Source organism: Arachis stenosperma, chromosome 6 (assembly GCF_014773155.1).
Source record: "Arachis stenosperma cultivar V10309 chromosome 6, arast.V10309.gnm1.PFL2, whole genome shotgun sequence".
NCBI lineage: Eukaryota > Viridiplantae > Streptophyta > Magnoliopsida > Fabales > Fabaceae > Arachis > Arachis stenosperma.
Window position 1 is genome coordinate 12,639,994 of NC_080382.1, and position 19,711 is coordinate 12,659,704.

Sequence of the window (19,711 nt, forward strand, 5' to 3'; positions counted from 1 at the left end):
TCTCCTCCCCTCAACCATGACGTGCCGTTGGTGCTTTCTTGTAATAAGAAATTCTGAAATTTTTTCAAATTCCTCTCAACCGTTATTTTACTTTAATTGTGAACCAACCCATGCTTTTTTTATTATTTGAATTTATAACCTGGTCCTTCAAGGTCCAGATTATTCTTTTCCCACCGAAGAAAGCTCCAACAAACAAATAGGAAAATGAAAACAAAACAAGATTAAATAATCGTATCTTGTCTTCCCCCCAATTTACACTCACTTTCACACACAGACGCCAAGAAAGAAACCATACGCCAAGAAAGAAAGAAACCATTTTTTCACATCCTCAGTAGTAAAAACCCTAATCTTCGATCGCGCTCCTCTTCCGCTCTCTAAAACCCTAATATCCGATCCTCCAGATCGCTTCGCCCATCAAATCCCCGCTCCCCAATCGCTAAGCTTTCCTATTGCGCCACCAATTTTCCTCCTAGGGTTTGTTCTGATTGAAATTCCGTCAAGGCTGGCGGCTACCCGGGTCATGTAAATGGCGGATCCGCCAACAATCCGCCCCTGCAAGCGTTGTGTTACAGTTACAGATACAGTTACGGGCGGTAGCATAGGAAGCAGAAGCAGCAGCAGAAGGAGAAGAGTGGTGTTGATAGGGTCAGAGAGTTGTGAAGATTGCGAAGAGTGAAGCATGCTGAGCGTGGTGCGAGTGCACCTCCCTTCCGATATTCCCATCGTAGGATGTGAGTTAACACCTTATGTGCTCCTCCGCCGCCCTGACAGGACCGTTACCACCGATGATGTTTCCGAGATCAACCCCTTAGATGGCCATTTCTTGCGTTACAAGTGGTTAGTGCACTTCCCTCTATTCGCATCTTCTTTTTACTCTATTGTGAAAGAATTATTTATCTTTCTTGATGATCTTGAATTGTGTTTCTTGTTTCTTAGAAGTGGGTGTATGTAGTGTTTGCTGTTAGGTTTTAGCTCATTTAGCTATTTTGGCGTATTAAACTTGAATCTTTTAGTGTCTGCTATTTGAGATCACCATTTGGACCTTCCTTTTGGCAGGTATCGTGTACAAAGTGATAAAAAAGTTGCTGTTTGTAGCATACATCCATCCGAGCAGGCCACACTGCAGTGCCTAGGTTGTGTTAAGGCTAAAATACCTGTTGCCAAAAGTTACCATTGCACTCCAAAGTGTTTTTCAGATGCATGGCAGCATCATCGTGTCTTACATGACCGTGCTGCAAGCGCAGTTAATGACAACGGAAATGAAGAGGAGGAGTTATTTGGGCGATTTAATAATTCTGGTTCTGGATCTTCCAATACCACCTTATCTGCCTCTGCTTCAAGTGCTAGCCTGACAAATGGAGCTGCACCTGTGTATCCGGCAGCAGTTACACAACGAAGTGGTGGTGAAACGTGGTTTGAAGTTGGACGTTCTAAGACATACACCCCTACTGCTGATGACATTGGTCATGTACTTAAGTTCGAGTGTGTTGTAGTTGATGCAGAGACAAAACTTACTGTGGGGCATGCTAGCACTCTACTAACATCCCGTGTCATTCCTGCTCCTTCGCCTAGTCCACGTCGAATGATACCTGTTGATGGGATGGGGCATTTAGATGCAGAAGGGCGTATAACATCTTCGGGATCTTTTACGGTTCTATCATACAACATATTGTCTGATTCATATGCCTCAAGTGAATTATACAATTACTGCCCTTCATGGGCTCTTTCGTGGCCTTATCGCCGGCAAAATTTGTTACGAGAAATAGTTGGTTACCGTGCTGATATTATTTGTCTTCAGGAGGTATGTTCATGTGCTGTTAGATGCTATGAGATTTTTTTTAATGTTTTTTAAACTTTTTGTCCGTTGAATGGTTCTGAGTAAATAGCTCTTTATGTCAACCACAGGTTCAAAGTGATCATTATGAGGAATTTTTTGCCCCTGAACTGGATAAACATGGTTATTATGGTCTTTACAAGAAAAAAACAAATGAGGTTGATGTTTAACTTTACTTCATTATTTACATAATTTTAAGTTTTTTCTTTTGTTGTTAAGCTAAGATGATGGGGGTCTTGCAGGTATTCCTTGGTAATGCCAATACAATTGATGGTTGTGCGACATTTTTTCGTAGAGACAGATTTTCACATGTGAAAAAATATGAGGTGAGGAGTTATTTTATGGGTATAGACTTCTCTTAAGTTTCTATACAACTTAAAGTGGTGTTTTCTTGCATGCAGGTTGAATTCAATAAGGCTGCACAGTCATTAACAGATGCAATGATTCCAACCTCTCAGAGGAAAACTGCCTTGAATCGGCTGGTTAAGGTTGTTTATTGCATGAAACATGATACTTTTGATATTTTGAATGAAGAAATTATCTGTAATAGAGATGTTGCTTAACAAGTTTCCTTTATTTTGCTTTTAGGATAATGTTGCACTAATAGTTGTACTAGAAGCAAAGGTAAACAATCAGCCTGTTGACAATCCTGGGAAAAGACAGCTTCTTTGTGTGGTATGCTTTTCTTACTTTGATTTAGTCACTCCCCTTGCTCACTTACGTGGGTCCTCCTTTGTGGTTCCTGTTGCTTTTTTGTAATATAAATACTTATGCATCCATCCTTGTTGTTGTTGCCAATATTACTTACACAAATTGTGCATGGATTTCTCTTATTGTTTTCCATTTCTGTGTTATGCTGCAATATTTAATTGATGATTGGGCTGTTTTTTGAATTTTGCTTTATGGACATTTCTTTGTTCTTAGTATTCAGTTATTATTAAGGCTAATCATTCCTGATATATGTTTAAGGCCTCTTTCTTTTAATCATTATTCTTATGGCTTATTGTCTTACTTGTGGATTTTGGCTCTGTTAATACAAATTTGGGTAGCATATAAATAAACCATTGTAACACCTTGTCACACCTAGTTGAGTTGTATTGAAATTCTCTATAGTAAGGTCTGTTATTATTTCACTTAAATTTTCTTAACAGTAAGAGGTTTAGTATAGTATCCTTGGTTTGGCCAAACAAGATGGGTTCTTGGATATTTTCAACATAGTGGGCTTATTAACTTCACAAGATTGGTGAGCCAAACGATGTCTGTCATCAGTAGACGCAGTAGTGTTAGTTTTTTCTTCTTCCCCCGTGAATTAACTCTGAAACCTCATATAAAAATGACCAACATAATTATCTGGTTTCAATTTTTTTATTGAAATCACTGTCTGGATTTATCTTTATTAAAGATATGCTTTTCCTCCCCGTTCCCTACCTTTACTACTGTTGGTTTATGTTCAACTTCATTTCTTTTAACTAATATCTAATTGCTATTACTAAATCTTAGTTTTTGTTTGTGGAGTTCAGGCAAATACACATGTCAATGTGCATGACGATTTAAAGGATGTCAAACTCTGGCAGGTTAGTAATTGCTTTGACTTGTTCATATTGAAAAGGAAACAGTGTGTACTTCGAACTCGATCTTTAATAATTTCTTCCTCCCTTTTAGGTGCATACACTTTTAAAAGGATTGGAGAAAATCGCTGCCAGTGCGGACATTCCAATGTTGGTTTGTGGAGACTTTAACTCAGTTCCAGGAAGGTTTGGTTCCTTCCCTTTACGTTTAATGTTAAATAAAGTTCTTCAAGGGTCATTTTATCGGTGTCAGTAATTTTTTTCCTAAGGGCTATTCTGACTTTGCTGCAGTGCTCCTCATTCTCTTCTTGCAATGGGAAAAGTAGATCCTTCACATCCTGACTTAGCTGTTGACCCACTTACTATATTGCACCCTCGTACCAAGTTGGTTCACCAATTGCCACTGGTAATGCATTCATTCAAGTATATTTAAAGTTATATATAATCTCTCTCGCTTTAATTCTGTATTTCCTTGTCAACTTTTCTTATTAACTTTAACTTTTTGGGTGGGGCATCCTTTCTGTTTTAGGTCAGTGCATATTCATCTTTTGCAAGAACAATTGGTGTTGGGTATGAGCAGCATAGACGGAGATTGGACAGCACAACAAATGAACCTTTATTCACCAATGTCACTAGAGATTTTATTGGATCTCTAGATTACATATTCTACACAGGTAAGCTATCTTGCCATATTATCTTACTAATAAATCTAACATCCTGGTTTCTTGCTTGTGAAGTAACATCATTTGTTTTTTCAGCGGATTCCTTGGTTGTGGAGTCGTTGTTGGAGCTATTGGACGAGGAAAGTTTGAGGAAGGATACAGCTCTTCCTTCACCTGAGTGGTCCTCAGATCATATAGCTCTCTTAGCTGAGTTCCGCTGCTGCAAAAATAGATATAGGCGCTGACTCATAAGGTAGTAATATCACTCCTTATTCCCTTGACAAATGAATTGTCCTTTACACCCTCTTATCTTTTGATTTGTGTTGGTGTATATATTTTGTTTTATTCATAATTTTTTTAAAAATAATAATTTTGTTAGATGTTAAGAGAGAAGTGCTAAGTAGGGGACATAGACCTAAAACACTTCCCCTTCCATTTTATCATAATTCCCACATAGATAGACCCTTAATGACGGGAAATCTCTTAAGTTTTCCCCTCTTGTTAAATATGAACACTGAGCCCAATAGGTATGTACCAGTTTTGTTTTAGAGTCTCTTTAAAAGTTAAAGGACTTCTATCAGTTGGAGTAATCTCTCGGTGTGATGAAGGATTTCCCATATCTTATATATGCCGTTGATATTTTTTTCTCCAGGATTTGACTTTCTTTCACTGATGGTTTTTACAATTTTATTGTGTCTGTACTTGTCCTTGATGTGTCTTGTTTCCATTCCCACATTGAATCGTTCTTGTCTTTGATCGTTTTGTTCCACTACCACAGTGGGTAGAGTTTTGATCCTTTTTATGTCTTTATGCTTTACTACTTTTTTGTGGTGATGGCTCTCAATTTTTGTAGGTCGGATCCGGATATACGTAAACAAAAAGGTTGAAAGAATCAAGCATTTAGTTGACAAGATATTGTAAGAGTGGTAGATCATGGCCTTTGTCTTTTTTCCCAGGTATCTCCCATGTGGGGGTCCTTGCAATGATCTGCTTTGTATCATGCTACCTTTGTTTCATAGAAAATTTATCATCCCTTTTACTGATTTGCTTACTTCACCTCCTCTTCCCTAATATATATATTTTTTATAAAGTGAAAGCTTTCTTATTTTCCCACGGGCTTTATACATCTAAAACTCAACTAACTAATCAATCTTTCCATTCTTGAAGTCCTTCTGATCAAGTGACAGCTGAGTGCTGAGTCCAGGGCTTATAGATATCTGTCTCCATTAAATTATAATATATCTTGAAAACTGTTTATCTCATTTGCTAACCTGAAAGTTTACTAGTTTAGGATGGCGTATTGATTTAAGTTTGTGAATTTTGTCACATACGAGGTGAGTTGCCTAGCATGGGCATAATTAATGGAATAGTAGGTTTTCGGCTCTACGTCATAATTTCTGGTAGATAGCAAATACAAATTATTTGCAAGAATATCATCAGCATTTTCTTAAATTAGAATGATGTAACTGTAATGATGCATTTCTATTATTTAATTTCTGTCCATTGTTAATGTAAAGAGTTATAAATTGACAGTTGATAATGCATTGTCATGTAGACACAAAGCTCTCTCTCCTGTTTTTATTATTTTTTGTTGAGATTATGGATATTAAGTACAAAAGTCACTTTCTTCTGCTCACTTGGCAGCATATAAATATATAATTGTGTTAAACTTTTATCGGATTACTATTTAGTTAATTTGATTTTATGGAAGTTATTTCAAGTTGTACATAGGTACTTGAGTATTGAATCATGAATGAAAATTAAAGTTTGTGCCATAGTATAATTGTAAAGAGATTACTCCTATCATTGCTCATGTATTAATGGCCAAAGATCCAATAAAGTATGGACGATATTTCAGAGATACTTTGATGATGAACGAACTAACAAAGTCGGAATGAACCTCATGATACCATCAACGACGTGTGAATATAATTATTGCACTGGTTAAAAATTCCACCAAGTCAAGGAGGTGGTTCTTCTAGTTCAACTCTGAAACCCTTTTGCACTGTATTTCTATCGGCTTGTGGTGCATGTCCCTTGTAACATTAACTGGTAGTTGAAAAGGAATAAAGAAAACGATCATAATAGTATTGTAGTTAATTTCATATTAACCTTTTTTTCTGATAATTATTACAACTAGTCAACTGTCAATCTTTGATCACTTTCAGATAGAGTGATATTAAACATCCGTTAAGTAAGCAGTGAAGATTAATGTTGTAGCACAGGACAAGGACGATGAAGAGCCACTAGGGAGCTGAGATTGAGTGAAACTGTTGTTCCCAAATGACAAAGTACGTCGATGGGGAAAGGGAAAAGAGCCGCCATAGATGGTTTTTTGAGTTGGAATAGTGTTGTGTTTTAGAGCTTCTAATGTCAATCTCTATTGCCGGAATTTTTATACGGTTGTTTGATATATAAATGTAAGATTGTAATGTTTGTATGATAGTATGATGGGAGTAGCAATATTCATTTTATAAGTACCAATGTTCTATCCCCACTAACGTGGATGATTGATATCGTTTGGTGCGCCATATACCTTACTCTTGATTAGGGATATTTACAAACACATAAATTTTGCTCCTTTGAACATTATTAGTTGAAATATTAGTTAAAAATGGTTGGTTACTAATCCTTTCATAATTTTTAACATGTAATAATAGAGTTTAATTTGATGCACTGATAGTATAAAATATTTTATACAGTTGTGCAATTATATCTATTATTTTTTATGATCATCTACGTCAATGTGAAAGGTAATTATTTTTACTGATATAATATTATATAATTGGATGTACGTATAAAATTTTTTATATTAACAGTGCATCAAAATTAAATTCATAATGATATTTAGTTTTGAAATTATATAACTATTTTTATTTTTATAAAAATAAAAAAATGTGTATCGGAAAAAAACTATCAATCCACGCATATTAATAACAACTAACATAGGAGAGAAAGATAGGAGACACTATTTTTGTGTACAGTTTTGTCTTAAAAAAATGATATTTTTCTTTCTAATTAAAATTATTTTTCATTCTTATTATTTTATTGTTCATGATAATATAAGAACTTTTTTATCATTAATAATAATGATTTGAAACAATACATCGGAAGAAAATAAGGTTATTAATTAAAAAGTGATAATATATATTTCCTATTTTTGATATAAAAAAGAATAATGGTATCTTTCTCTCTCTTGTCTAAGTGTTTCCCCCCAAAGGCAGAAGACAACTCGACAAGACACAAACTCGAACCCATTTTGCGATTACTTCCACTGTTCCCTCCACATCCTCCCTCAGTAAAACCCTAATCTTCGATCTCTCTTCTCTTTCTCTCTCTAAAACCCACACTTTCTCTCTCCCTTCATCGATTCCCCTCTCCAATCTCCTATCCTCGTAAGATCTCCTAATTTTCCGCCTAGGGTTTCTTCGGATTGGGCCTCCGTCAAGGCTGGCGGGTACTCGAGCCATGTAAATGGCGGATCCGTCAGGTATCTGCCCCTGCAAACGTCGTATTACAGTTACAGTTACAGATACAGTTACGGGCGGTAGCGTCAGAAGCAGCAACAGTAGCAGCAGGAGAAGAAGAAGAACATTGGTGTTGATAGGGTCAAAGAGTGAAGCATGCTGAGCGTGCTGCGAGTGCACCTCCCTTCCGATATTCCCATTGTAGGATGTGAGCTCACGCCTTACGTGCTCCTCCGCCGCCCAGATAAGACCGTTACCACCGATGATGTTTCCGAGACCAATCCCTTAGATGGCCATTTCTTGCGTTACAAGTGGTTAGTGCACTGCCCCTATTTGCAGCTTCTTCCCCTCCCCCCTCTTCTTTTTCTACAAAAAATTTGACCTTTTCTGGGTGCTATTTGAATTGCCTTTGCTTTTGATGACTTTGGGGGTAGTTGTATATACGTGTGTAATGTGGGTATTTGAGCTTCATTGTGCGTGTCGGAGGATTACTTTATCTGCTTGTTTACTTTGGTCTATTCTTTTCTGATAATATGAATTGAAATTTCATTTTATGTAGTCTTGGTTTGAACTTAGAAAGCAGTCGGATTACTCTTATTAAGCGGGATTTCATATTGTTTGGTTTCACCATTGGTTGATGTCATTTTTGCTTCTTTTTTATTATATCTTCATGTAAGTATTTTTTTTTTATTTCAAACAAAGGTTAAGAAACAGAAATAATAATAGTAGTACAAAACCTGTGCAGCACAATTGACTGAAGTATGTAGTGCTTAGAGAGTTGGTTGCAGTATCAAAAAAACTTTTTCTGATTGTGCTGTGGTGCTCACAGATGCCTGTCTGGCTGTCCAAAGAATTTGTTCTGATATTGCTACGCCATTCCTGTACTGCATGATATAGTCATATATGGCTTCTTGGGTATTTGCATCTATGCCCTTGTCAGCTAGTCCTCTGCTAGGCAGTATTGGCCTGCACAAAATTATATACATATATGGGGAAACTGGGACTTCAAGTTTGTTACATTGTGATATGTTCTCAACAAATCACTACATTTAGATTTTGTTTCATAATCTCTAATACAGGACTGTGGATTTGTCTTCCAGTGTATCATTGTGATGTTGAAGATTTTAAGTGCATATGTTTATTGTTAGTCATTTAAAGGTATTTTAACGAGTTCCTTTACTAGTAAATATAGCATATAGGTTCTAGATGTAATGAAAAGCTCAACATGAATACCAAATTTTATGTTAGGTATTGCACATGATTTCTTTGATAGTTTGTGCTGATGTTTAGTTATTTCTTAAACAAATCTAGTTTAGTGTTAATTTTTGTGGAAAATTGGCATGCAAAATGCATTTTTTAAGGAGGATGTGACCATCACTTTCAGTTTTTACAATGGGGAGCTGTTTACTGTTGGCTCAAATGCAAGAAAAATGTTAAGTGTATTTTAATTTATGATTTGCAAGAATGTTTACGATGTCACTTTGTTTATCACCAAAAGTAATCTCTACGTCTTGATAGTATTCTTCTATACATAGTTTTTTTAAAAAGGTGATTCTCCAAATAGTTGCTCTGTTTTTTGACATGATCATTTCGACATTTCTTATGGCAGGTATCGTGTACAAAGTGATAAAAAGGTTGCTGTTTGTAGCATACACCCATCAGAGCAAGCCACCCTGCAGTGTCTAGGTTGTGTCAAGGCCAAAATACCTGTTGCCAAGAGTTACCATTGCACATCAAAGTGTTTTTCAGATGCATGGCAACATCATCGTGTCTTACATGACCGTGCTGCAAGTGCAATCAATGAAAATGGAAATGAAGAGGAGGAGTTATTTGGGCGTTTTAATAATTCTGGCTCTGGGTCATCAAATACCAGCTTATCTGCCTCTGCATCAAGTGCTAGCTTGACAAATGGATCTGCACCATTGTATCCGGCAGCAGTTACACAACGAAGCGGTGGTGAAACGTGGTTTGAAGTTGGACGTTCTAAGACATACACCCCTGCTGCCGATGACATTGGTCATGTCCTGAAGTTTGAGTGTGTTGTAGTTGACGCAGAGACAAAACTTCCTGTGGGGCATGCTAGCACTCTACTAACGTCCCGTGTCATTCCTGCTCCTTCACCTAGCCCACGACGAATGATACCTGTTGATCCGATGGGGCATTTAGATGCTGACGGGCGTATAACATCTTCAGGATCTTTTACAGTTCTATCATATAACATATTATCTGATGCATATGCCTCAAGCGATCTTTACAATTATTGCCCTTCATGGGCTCTTTCGTGGCCATATCGCCGGCAAAATTTGTTACGAGAAATAGTTGGTTACCGTGCAGATATTATTTGTCTGCAGGAGGTATGTTCATCTGCTTTTTGCTGTTATCTATACTGATCTTTAATGACATCTGTTTTTCTAAATTTATTTCTAATTTTATTTTTTTAAAATTGTTTTGAATAAAGTACTCTCTGTTTTATTGTACTGTTGCAGGTTCAAAGTGACCATTATGAGGAATTTTTTTCCCCAGAACTGGATAAACATGGCTATTATGGTCTATACAAGAGAAAAACAAATGAGGTGGTTGCAGTGTTTTAGTTTGTTTTGACGGAATTTTTAAATTCGTTTCTAATGTTTAATTATGCTTTGTGAACTTGCAGGTATACAATGATAGCAACAATAAAATTGATGGTTGTGCAACATTTTTTCGTAGAGACAGATTTTCACATGTGAAGAAATATGAGGTTAGGGATTATTTTATGTGTACTTTGTAGTGTTTCCAATAATTTTATACTCAACTCAGTGATATGTGCACACAGGTTGAATTTAATAAGGCTGCACAGTCATTAACAGATGCTATGATCCCCACCACCCAGAGGAAAACTGCCTTGAATCGGCTTGTTAAGGTGACTTGTTGAACATAACTTGTCACCTTTTGTATGCTGAAGATAGAAATAGTATCTCATAGAAATGATGCTTACCGAGTTTCCATTTTGTCTTTTAGGATAATGTTGCACTAATAGTTGTTCTAGAGGCAAAGGTTAACAATCAGCCTGTTGATAATCCAGGAAAAAGGCAGCTTCTATGTGTGGTATGTTTTTTCTATTTTTTGATTTATTCATGTTCCTTGATCACTAGGTGGTCGTCTCTTCCCTTTTGTTCCTTGATGCATCTAGAATCTGCTCTGTGGAATTCTTCTTCTTATTATTCCATTATTAGTAAGGGTGGTCATCCCAATATATGCTAGGCATGTTTGTGTCTTTTAAGCATGCTCCTTCTGAAGCAGCTTTCCACTTGATTTTCTTCTTAGTATTCCATTAATATTAAGGGTGGTAATATGTGTTGGAAATTTGTTTGTTTCATTTAAGCATGTTTCCTTTCTCAATCAGCTTCCACTTTGATTTTTGATGGCCTATTTTCTTAGCTATGTATTTTTTTACCTTTTAGGCTGGTTCAAGAACTGTGGATTAGGCAGATGCTGAGGTGTTTACTTTTTTTTTCTCTAAATAAACATTGAAAGACTGGCATAAATGTTTGGCTTCAAAATTTGTTGATTCTCTTTTAAATGAATTTTGTTTAAGGGTGAATCATTATTCCTTTAAGAAAGAGATGGTATTGTCTGCCTTACTTCTCTTGCTTAGGTTTGAATTCAAAAGACTATTTTTATCAAAATAATTGGCATTGCTAAAATATAATTTCTTATGGATGCTAGGCAAATACTCATGTAAATGTGCAGCAAGATTTAAAGGATGTCAAGCTCTGGCAGGTAAGGCATTCCCTTCACACGTTCATGTTTAACATTGTGTGTATGATGAATGTAATAGTTAAAAATTTCCTTCCTCCCCCCGTTAGGTGCATACATTGTTAAAAGGATTGGAGAAAATAGCTGCTAGTGCAGACATTCCAATGTTGGTTTGTGGAGACTTCAACTCAATTCCAGGAAGGTTGGATTGCCTCTCTTTATGCTTAATTTCAATACATTTTTGCTCCATAAGGGATTTTTTTAATCATTATCTGTAATTTGTTTCTAAGTTGTATTCATACTTTTTGTAGTGCTCCCCATGCACTTCTTGCAATGGGGAAGGTAGATCCTTCACATCCCGATTTAGCTGTTGACCCACTTAATATATTGCGCCCTCACAGCAAGTTGGTTCACCAGTTGCCACTGGTAATGTATTCATTCATTCAAGTACAATCCATAATGTAATTCTTTTTGTTTTGTTGGTTTTTTCTTTGTTGTTAGGTACAAGAACCTATGAAGTAGCATGGTCTCTCACGTTGGTTCTATAAATTCCGCCCTGCTTTTTCTTCCTGACTCATCTTACTTTGAATTTCAGGTCAGTGCATATTCATCCTTTGCAAGAACAATGGGTCTTGGTTATGAACAGCATAAACGTAGACTTGACAGCACAACAAATGAACCTTTATTCACAAATGTCACTAGAGATTTTATTGGCTCTCTAGATTATATATTTTATACAGGTAAGCTTTCTTGCGGTATTATATGATTTATAAACCTAACATCATGGTTCCTTATTGTGACGCATTATCATTTTTGTTTCCTTTTCAGCGGATTCATTGGTTGTGGAGTCACTATTGGAGCTATTGGATGAGGAGAGTTTGAGGAAAGATACCGCACTTCCTTCTCCAGAATGGTCCTCGGATCATATAGCTCTCTTAGCTGAGTTCCGCTGCTGCAAGAATAGATCTAGGCGTTGACTCACAAGGTACTATTACTCCTCATTCCCTTGATAATTCATTCTTCTTACTTACCTGCTATCCGCTGTTTTTATCTTTTATAATTTAAAGCATAATTGTCATATTGTGCATTATGGTGTATCAATTTTGTAATGTGTATCATAAGATACTTAAATATATGTTCAAATTGCTGTGATGAAGGATTTTCCCCATTTTATGTCTGAGCCATGTTATGGTTTAAATATCTGCTAATAATGCAAAAGCAAAGCAGAATTTTGCATGTGATGAAGGATTTTCCCCATTTTATGTCTGAGCCATGTTATGTTGAGGGTTTTCTTAATTGATCATGGATCTCAATTTGTGTAGGTCAGATCCAGAGATACACTTAAACAAAAAGGTTGAAAGAATCAAGTATTTAGTTGACAAGATATTGTAAGAGTGGTAGATCATGGCCTTTGTCTTTTTCCCAGGTATCTCCCATGTGGGGTTCCTTGCAATGATCTGCTTTGTATTATGTCACCTTTGTTTCATAAAAAAAAGTAATTATTATTATCCCTTTTTACGAATTTCCTCCTTTACCTTCTGTTTTTTTTTTCTTTATAAAGTTATAGCCTTCTTATATTCACCAATGGCTTAATAGATCTAGCAATTAACTATTCACTTTTAAGTCCTTCACATCAACCAACTGCCGAGTTTATGGTTTAAATATCTGCTAATAATGCAGCATTAGCTTACGTATGTCTTCAAAACTGTTGTTTTGCTAATCAAGTGCGTGGCTAATTGTACTGACAAGTTTGAAATGGGCATGGGGACTGAACTGAAAGGGTAAATTACCATTTTGGTTTCCAAAAGATCTAATTTTTGACAAAATGACCTTCAAAAAAGAAAATGACATTTTGATTTTCTAAAGATAATTTTAGTTTGATAAAATGCACTAAATATAAAGACATTTGAAAGAACTCTAGTAATTAGATTTTAACGTGGTATTTTGCTAGTCTATTTAAAAAATGAGATTTTTTTTTATCTTCTACGTGAATTTGTTTCTGGCACTTTTTTTTATGTTGAAAAGGGTCTAGAGGTTGAAGTTTGTTGTTTTTTTAATGTATTTTCTAATTAAATTTCTAAATGTTTCAATAAAAAATAGACCAAATACATGAATGAGTTTAATTTTGATATATTGATTGTGTAATTACATTCTTTTCAAATGTGACTGTCATGAAGGATGTATGTGTAAAACGGTTTTATATTGATGAGACGTCAAAATTAAATACATACTTGAGTTGCTTGTCAAATGTGAAGGAATGATGTTTTTTTGTAAAATCAAAATCATTTTTAAAGGATTAAAATGTCATCTTTTAGTTATTTTATTAAAAATTTAATTTTTTATGCCAAAATGTCTTCTCTTTCATAAGGTACTATTGGTTATGGTAGGTGCAGCATTTAAGGGCTTACTATCCAACAATGAAAGAGAAGACATTAATTTGCCCATTATGGTTAACAAGAGAAAACATGACGTGCGGTTGGGGGAGTTAAAGTGTACCTCACGAATACCATTAGTGTTTTGGATGTTTGTCAAAAGAGTTCAATTTTTGGGCAGAATTTTACTTCTTTTGAATTTTGTCCTCTTTTCTGGGCCCTTGCCCTGATGATTTACCAAAAACAAAAATTGTTATTTCATTATGGGAATTAATTTCTTCTCCAAGATATACATGTATTATATATTGTTTTCTGTTTTGTATTTTTTAATTTTAAATAAATGGATGAAATCACCGGTGAAGCACAAAAAGTTTATTCCGTGAAAGATGAACGAGATGTCTCATCATTCATATGGCAAAACTTGCACAAACACAATGACAATTTGAAAATATTCTTTTATATCAGAGACATAATGCCGCGTAAAGTCGTATGTCGTATCACCAAAAAGGAACAAAAGATTTCAATAAATTAGATTACAGACTGCAAAATGGAAGTGATATCGCATCACCACCTCATAAATTATGATATGATAAGATACGTTAACATTAAGCTAAAAAATGTTTATCTCGACTCAATGATGCTTCTAACTAGCTAAGATCACATAATTGTGCACATGGATTCTAGATCATGAAATGGATGCTTGTGTGGTGGTGGCAATGGTTGAGGGTACGCCAAAAGTGGAGACTCAAAGTAGTGTGTTCCATATCTTGCATAAGGATCCACTCTTCCCTGAATACCATCATTTCGAGAATTATGGTAATAATAGGGATAATACGGCCTCCTTAATCTTGCATCAAAACATGAACCGTCAAAAGGGTAAGGATTTCTTTCCACATAGTTATTGTTGTTGTCGATTATATAGTGTTGCTGATGTTCACAATAACATGACGGGTAAGGATATGAACCCTCATGGCAACAGTAGTAACCTTGACTCATCTACAATACAATATTATTTGTTACAAGAAATGTTATTGGAACCCCACCATTAAATGGAGTGTGAATTCTACATTATTGTCTAGGTAACACTATTCCAACAACTCAATTTGCAGCTTACAAGATCAAACAATAACTAGTTATTAGCATCAAATAGAAGAAAAAGAAATTGAGAGACCAATAGGAAGATAAAAGAAATTAAACTAAATATTTGAATGTTTATAGATCACTTACCAAACATGCGGGATACATAGTTGGAGCAAGAGCGACCAAAAAGAAATACGTGGGTTGAGATGATGATAGAGAAGTGGAAGGAAAGATAGCAATTATATATAATTTCCCCTCAAATTAACTTGAGCGAGTGGTGGTTTATTTCTTTTCGTAAATGGTATTCAAGACCGGGTATCATTCTTATTTAATGAAATTATTTTGCATGGGATATTATTTATAGAAATTAAATATTTTCTTGTCATATTAATGACTTATTCTTAAACATACGTTTTTTTTTTTTGAAACACATTAGCATATTTCCCATAGTGACCAATATATATGTTTAATAGTCGATATGATACGTATGGTAATATTTCCATCCAATTTGGAGCATATAGTACATGATTAGTGGCAAGCATGGTACGATTTGTAAGAAATAGAACCTTTTTTTTTTCTGATTGGATTTGTTGGCATGTTGCAAAACAAAACATGAACAATAAGAAGAAAATATATATGCAAATCCTTTTGATTTACATCAGTAGCAAGAAGTAACACACAGAAGAATAAGACAATTATTGAGATGAACTAAAATCATCTATCAATGATAATATTAATCCATTTTCATACTCACCTTACAAAAAGATGCAAATAACTAATAAAACTGAATTGAAATACTTATGAACTGGAACATAAGAAGCAAAACTTTTGCCTGGACTTCTCCCCATATGCCACCAAAAAGTGGTAGTTCTTCAACCCATTCTTTTAAGTCATCATTACTTTTCTAAAGTAATGCATGCATGCCCGGATGAGCATAAAGATTGTTCTACTTCTTGCTTTTTATAGCAATGTAGATACATATTAAGCTACTAGCCATAGAGTGAAGAAAAAAGCTGATCATGTCAAATGAACCTAAACCCCTGTGAATGTCTGTCCCATATCTCTAAGGCCTGTACGGTGATTGATTCGGGACACAGAAAATATGTCCCCGGTCCCCCACTGACCACTGTCCCAATATTTTGGAATGAACAGAAAAAGCAATGAACGACTATTTGATCCACTCTCTCTTATATATCTCTGCAAATAAATTTGTGTCATCTATCATCTTTCTATTTCTTTTTGAAGCAATCTCTAAATTCAGCCTAAGTAGTGTGGTGGGGCATAAGCCATCTAACAAACTGTTATTGGCTCCTTCGTACCTATTTATGAAAAGAATACTGTGAGGGTAGATGATCATCTCTTACCGTGTTAATGTACAGAACATGAAGAAGGTACAGCATTTATGCAGAAGATTGAAAGGACTATAGAGAGAGAGGATTTTTCGCAGCTATATGTTGGGGCATGAGGGGGTAATGATGGGGGTGACTTTGGTCTAAGGTGAACAAATATTTTTATGATCTTTTGTTTATAGAGTTTGGGAAAATAGGAACACTCTTGTCTTGTCATTTCAAACATGAGGTGCCTTCAGAAAACAGAGGAATGGGACACACACAAAGAGTTTGAATTTCTTCTGGGAACACCAACGAGAATCTGTGTGAGATATCCTTCGTGAACGTGAGTGACTCTTGCAAAGACATATCTTGTCACTTGTCAGAAGAATTATGCTTATTTTGTTTATTATGCTTGAGTTTGAGTGAGTAAACTGTGAAAGTGCTTGTGTATTCCTTCTGTTTGAACCATTTCAAGGAAAAAAAAAAAAGAAGAAAGAAAAAAGGAGACATGAAAAGACAATGGCATTCTTGGTGAACGCTTGCTACAAGCAAGGGATCACCCCTCATCTCATCTGATCTTTACCACGTCCTTTAATTTGATTGATGATGTTATTATTCTTATGCTATGCGATACAGAAAAGAGGTGATGAAGCACGCAATGCATCAGGGGTAAGAGAATATTCACCATGCTGGATTATCCAACAGAAAAAAGGGAACATGTTAGTTTGTTAGTTAGAGATATAAAGGGCTCATAGTCTATTTCTCTTTTCAAATGACTATTATGGATGAAAAAAAGGGATATCTCATACAAGATATTATTGCGAAAGAAACTCGTTAAAATTTTGGAAAAAGACAACCACAATGACTAAATACTGACATAAGTATCTCACAAGGCTTTGGTGAGAACATTGTTTATTCACCGAAAAAAACAAGGATCACTTATCTCTAAAAAATTAGACATCATTCTTAACATAAGCGTAGTTAAAACTGGATCTGCTTCTTTCAAAAGTGCAGAGACTTTTATAGTTTTATGCGTCTCAATAAGTCAATAGTCAAAACTATCATCAAAGAACCCGTTTCTGTGACAGGTGTGTTACAAACTTCTCGTTTTTTGTTTCAATTTGATCATCAGATCTTTTTTTTTTTTGGTTTACTGATCATCAGATCTTTGTTTTGTTTGTAGGATCATAAAAGACTTGGATCATACTATACACCTCTGTTGGGCCTTTACAAATCCTCCATTGCTGTTCTACAGTTCAATTTGATAGGCCTAGAATTACTCTATAACTTCTGTGTAGTGTTCACTATTTTAGAAACAAAAAATAATATTTATTTTTTTGTGGATGAAGTCTATGTAAAAATTTTTTGGTGGTCATGGACAGGCTGCGATGGTGCAATGTTACTTTTATTGTTTTTGGTCTAGAATGGTGCAATGTTACTTATTCTTGGGTTTACACCAAAGAGCCATTTACAAATTATTTTTTTGGACTCCACTCCATAAACCTTGGCCCATTATCTTTCTCTGATCACACTCACTAGCCTATTATGCTTAAAGCAAGATTTTTACATCAACCTCCGCGCCCGGCGCCGCCCCCCCTCCCGCTACCCCAAAAAAAAATCGCCACCGAGAAAAAACCATAACAAAAACAGGAGTGCTAGGGTTATATTGGGGTTTTTGTAAATTATTACCTCCAGAAGAGTTTCCCTGCAAGCATGAACCATTTCGGAAACAAAAATCGCGTCTTTCAATTTCTCAAGCTCTGCCACCACCACCAGCAGCAATGGCAGCGGAGCATAGTGAAGGTGCGGCTCAAGTGGGTGAAGAACCGAAGCCTCGACCACATCATCGACAAAGAAACCGATCTAAAAGCCGCTTGCCTCCTCAAGGACGCCGTGAAGCGCTCCTCCGCCAGATTCCTGACGGCGAAGTCCGTCGCCGACTGGCAGAAGCTCCTCGGGCTGACAGTCCCCGTCCTCCGTTTCCTCCGCCGCTATCCTTCCCTCTTCGAGGAATTCCCGCACCCTCGCTGGCCATCCCTCCCCTGCTTCCGCCTCACCGACACCGCAAAGCTCCTCGATTCGCTCGAAGAAGAAATCCACCAGAGCCACGAAAACGACGCCGTGGAGAGGCTCTCGAAGGTGCTGATGATGATGAGAACCAAAACGGCGCCGCTGCACGCACTCCAGCCTCTGAAATGGGACATCGGCCTCCCCGATTGCTTCGAGAAAACCCTAATCCCCAAATTTCCCGAACAGTTCCAGCTGGTAAAGTACCCTAACGGCTTGAGCGGACTGAAAGTATCGCAATGGCGGGAAGATCTGGCGGTTTCAGCATTACAGAAGATGAATGAGTGCAGAGAATCGAAGAGAGGAAAAGCGGCATTAGTATTTCCGATGAGGTTCCCGAGAGGTTACGGATCTCAGAAAAAGGTTAGGAGTTGGATGGAAGAGTTCGAGAAGCTTCCATACATATCTCCGTATGCAGATTGCAGTAAAATTGATCCTGAAAGTGATTTGATGGAGAAGAGGGTTGTTGGAGTTCTGCACGAGTTTCTGAGTTTGAGTATTCATAAGAAAACAAAGAGGAACTACCTTCGGAGTTTGAGAGAAGAATTGAGTCTTCCGCATAAGTTTACAAGGATTTTCACTCGCTACCCTGGCATCTTTTACTTGTCTCTCAAGTGTAAGACTACTACTGTCACTCTCAGAGAAGCTTATCAGAGTGGCAAGCTTGTGGATCCTCATCCACTTGCTCGCCATAGAGACAAGTTCTACCATGTCATGAGAACCGGCCTTCTCTACCGGGCCAAGGGCGCCCTGGTAGAGGAGGCCGATCCTCATGCTCACGGAGGAGAGGATTCTGAAGAGGTTGAATCGAGTGATGAGTTGTGTGAGGATGAGGTTTGGGATTCAGAAAATGAATAATTTGTTTTAGTGTTAGTTAAACACATTCTTTATTATTTAATCTTCAGATTTTGTTTGTCCCATTCTTGAATCTTCATGCATGCATATGCCCATTCATTTTCAGGTAGTTTCTTGTTTATAAAGAAACTCAGGAACAAATAATAATGCAAGTATAAGTAGAAAAAAATCTCTAAAGAAAAACATTCCAGTAGAAATTAAAAGATTAATCCTTGAAACATTACTGGTAGTAAAGCCAAAATATACGACAAAATTAAATTGGAAGCGGGACTAGAAAATAGCAGAAGTCAGTTATCTTATAGCCTGACTAGCAACTACTCAGTACTGAGTGGTAGTAGCTCAAATTCATTTACATATTTAGATATTTAGATTAGATTTCTAATTTCTTATTCATATACTTAGCCATCGGTTTTGAGCTTCCGTTTGACCGACGGCAAAATAATAGCCATCGTGAAGTTCATAAAGCTTGGCTATCAATAAACAAGAGCCACGAGTCCCACCAATTTGATCGTTGAATGAATCTAAAAAATGTTGAGCAATAATATGCAAAGCTAAAAACACAAGGACATTAGAGAAAAGTAAAAAAGAAAGCATATGGCACCCTTATTTGCACGGAACTACGAGAAATAGAATAATTGCAAATGAGAGGCGATATGGACACGCCAACTAAATTGCATTGCCTCAATGCCTGCCTCCCTTAAAAGCTCCTCCTCCTCACTTCACTAACCCCTTAAATCAGG

General features: G+C 36.4%; 3 protein-coding genes across 7 annotated transcripts; all 3 read left to right on the top strand.

The window, feature by feature from the left end:
* Positions 1–251: 251 nt before the first annotated feature.
* On the top strand, positions 252–6,575 carry LOC130935111 (carbon catabolite repressor protein 4 homolog 1-like). 2 transcript variants are annotated; one of them, XR_009067811.1, is made up of 13 exons: positions 252–837; positions 1,057–1,801; positions 1,906–1,992; positions 2,077–2,160; positions 2,236–2,322; positions 2,423–2,509; positions 3,355–3,408; positions 3,497–3,588; positions 3,694–3,808; positions 3,932–4,076; positions 4,161–4,317; positions 4,918–5,020; positions 6,233–6,575. XR_009067811.1 is itself a non-coding variant. In XM_057864685.1 (12 exons), the coding sequence occupies exons 1-11, from the start codon at positions 680–682 to the stop codon at positions 4,307–4,309; spliced, it is 1,803 nt and encodes a 600-aa protein (XP_057720668.1). In that variant the 5' UTR covers positions 252–679; the 3' UTR covers positions 4,310–4,317; positions 4,918–5,107. The 2 variants fall into 2 exon arrangements, 1 of the variants encoding a protein (XP_057720668.1); XM_057864685.1 differs by lacking the exon at positions 6,233–6,575 and having other exon boundaries at positions 4,918–5,107.
* Positions 6,576–7,273: 698 nt separating this feature from the next.
* Positions 7,274–13,916, top strand: LOC130935364 (carbon catabolite repressor protein 4 homolog 2-like). Of its 4 annotated transcripts, none has more exons than XR_009067863.1 (13): positions 7,274–7,845; positions 9,141–9,885; positions 10,018–10,104; positions 10,185–10,268; positions 10,344–10,430; positions 10,529–10,615; positions 11,237–11,290; positions 11,377–11,468; positions 11,578–11,692; positions 11,862–12,006; positions 12,095–12,251; positions 12,594–12,692; positions 13,654–13,916. XR_009067863.1 is itself a non-coding variant. In XM_057865068.1 (12 exons), the coding sequence occupies exons 1-11, from the start codon at positions 7,688–7,690 to the stop codon at positions 12,241–12,243; spliced, it is 1,803 nt and encodes a 600-aa protein (XP_057721051.1). In that variant the 5' UTR covers positions 7,274–7,687; the 3' UTR covers positions 12,244–12,251; positions 12,589–12,800. The 4 variants fall into 4 exon arrangements, 2 of the variants coding, with proteins under 2 accessions (XP_057721051.1, XP_057721052.1); XR_009067862.1 differs by having other exon boundaries at positions 12,589–12,692; positions 13,654–13,911; XM_057865068.1 differs by lacking the exon at positions 13,654–13,916 and having other exon boundaries at positions 12,589–12,800.
* A 3,676-nt stretch (positions 13,917–17,592) lies between these two features.
* On the top strand, positions 17,593–19,060 carry LOC130932972 (protein WHAT'S THIS FACTOR 9, mitochondrial-like). Its single transcript, XM_057862448.1, has one exon. It carries the CDS (start codon positions 17,763–17,765, stop codon positions 18,972–18,974), a length of 1,212 nt encoding a protein of 403 aa, XP_057718431.1. The 5' UTR covers positions 17,593–17,762; the 3' UTR covers positions 18,975–19,060.
* The last annotated feature ends 651 nt before the right edge of the window (positions 19,061–19,711 follow it).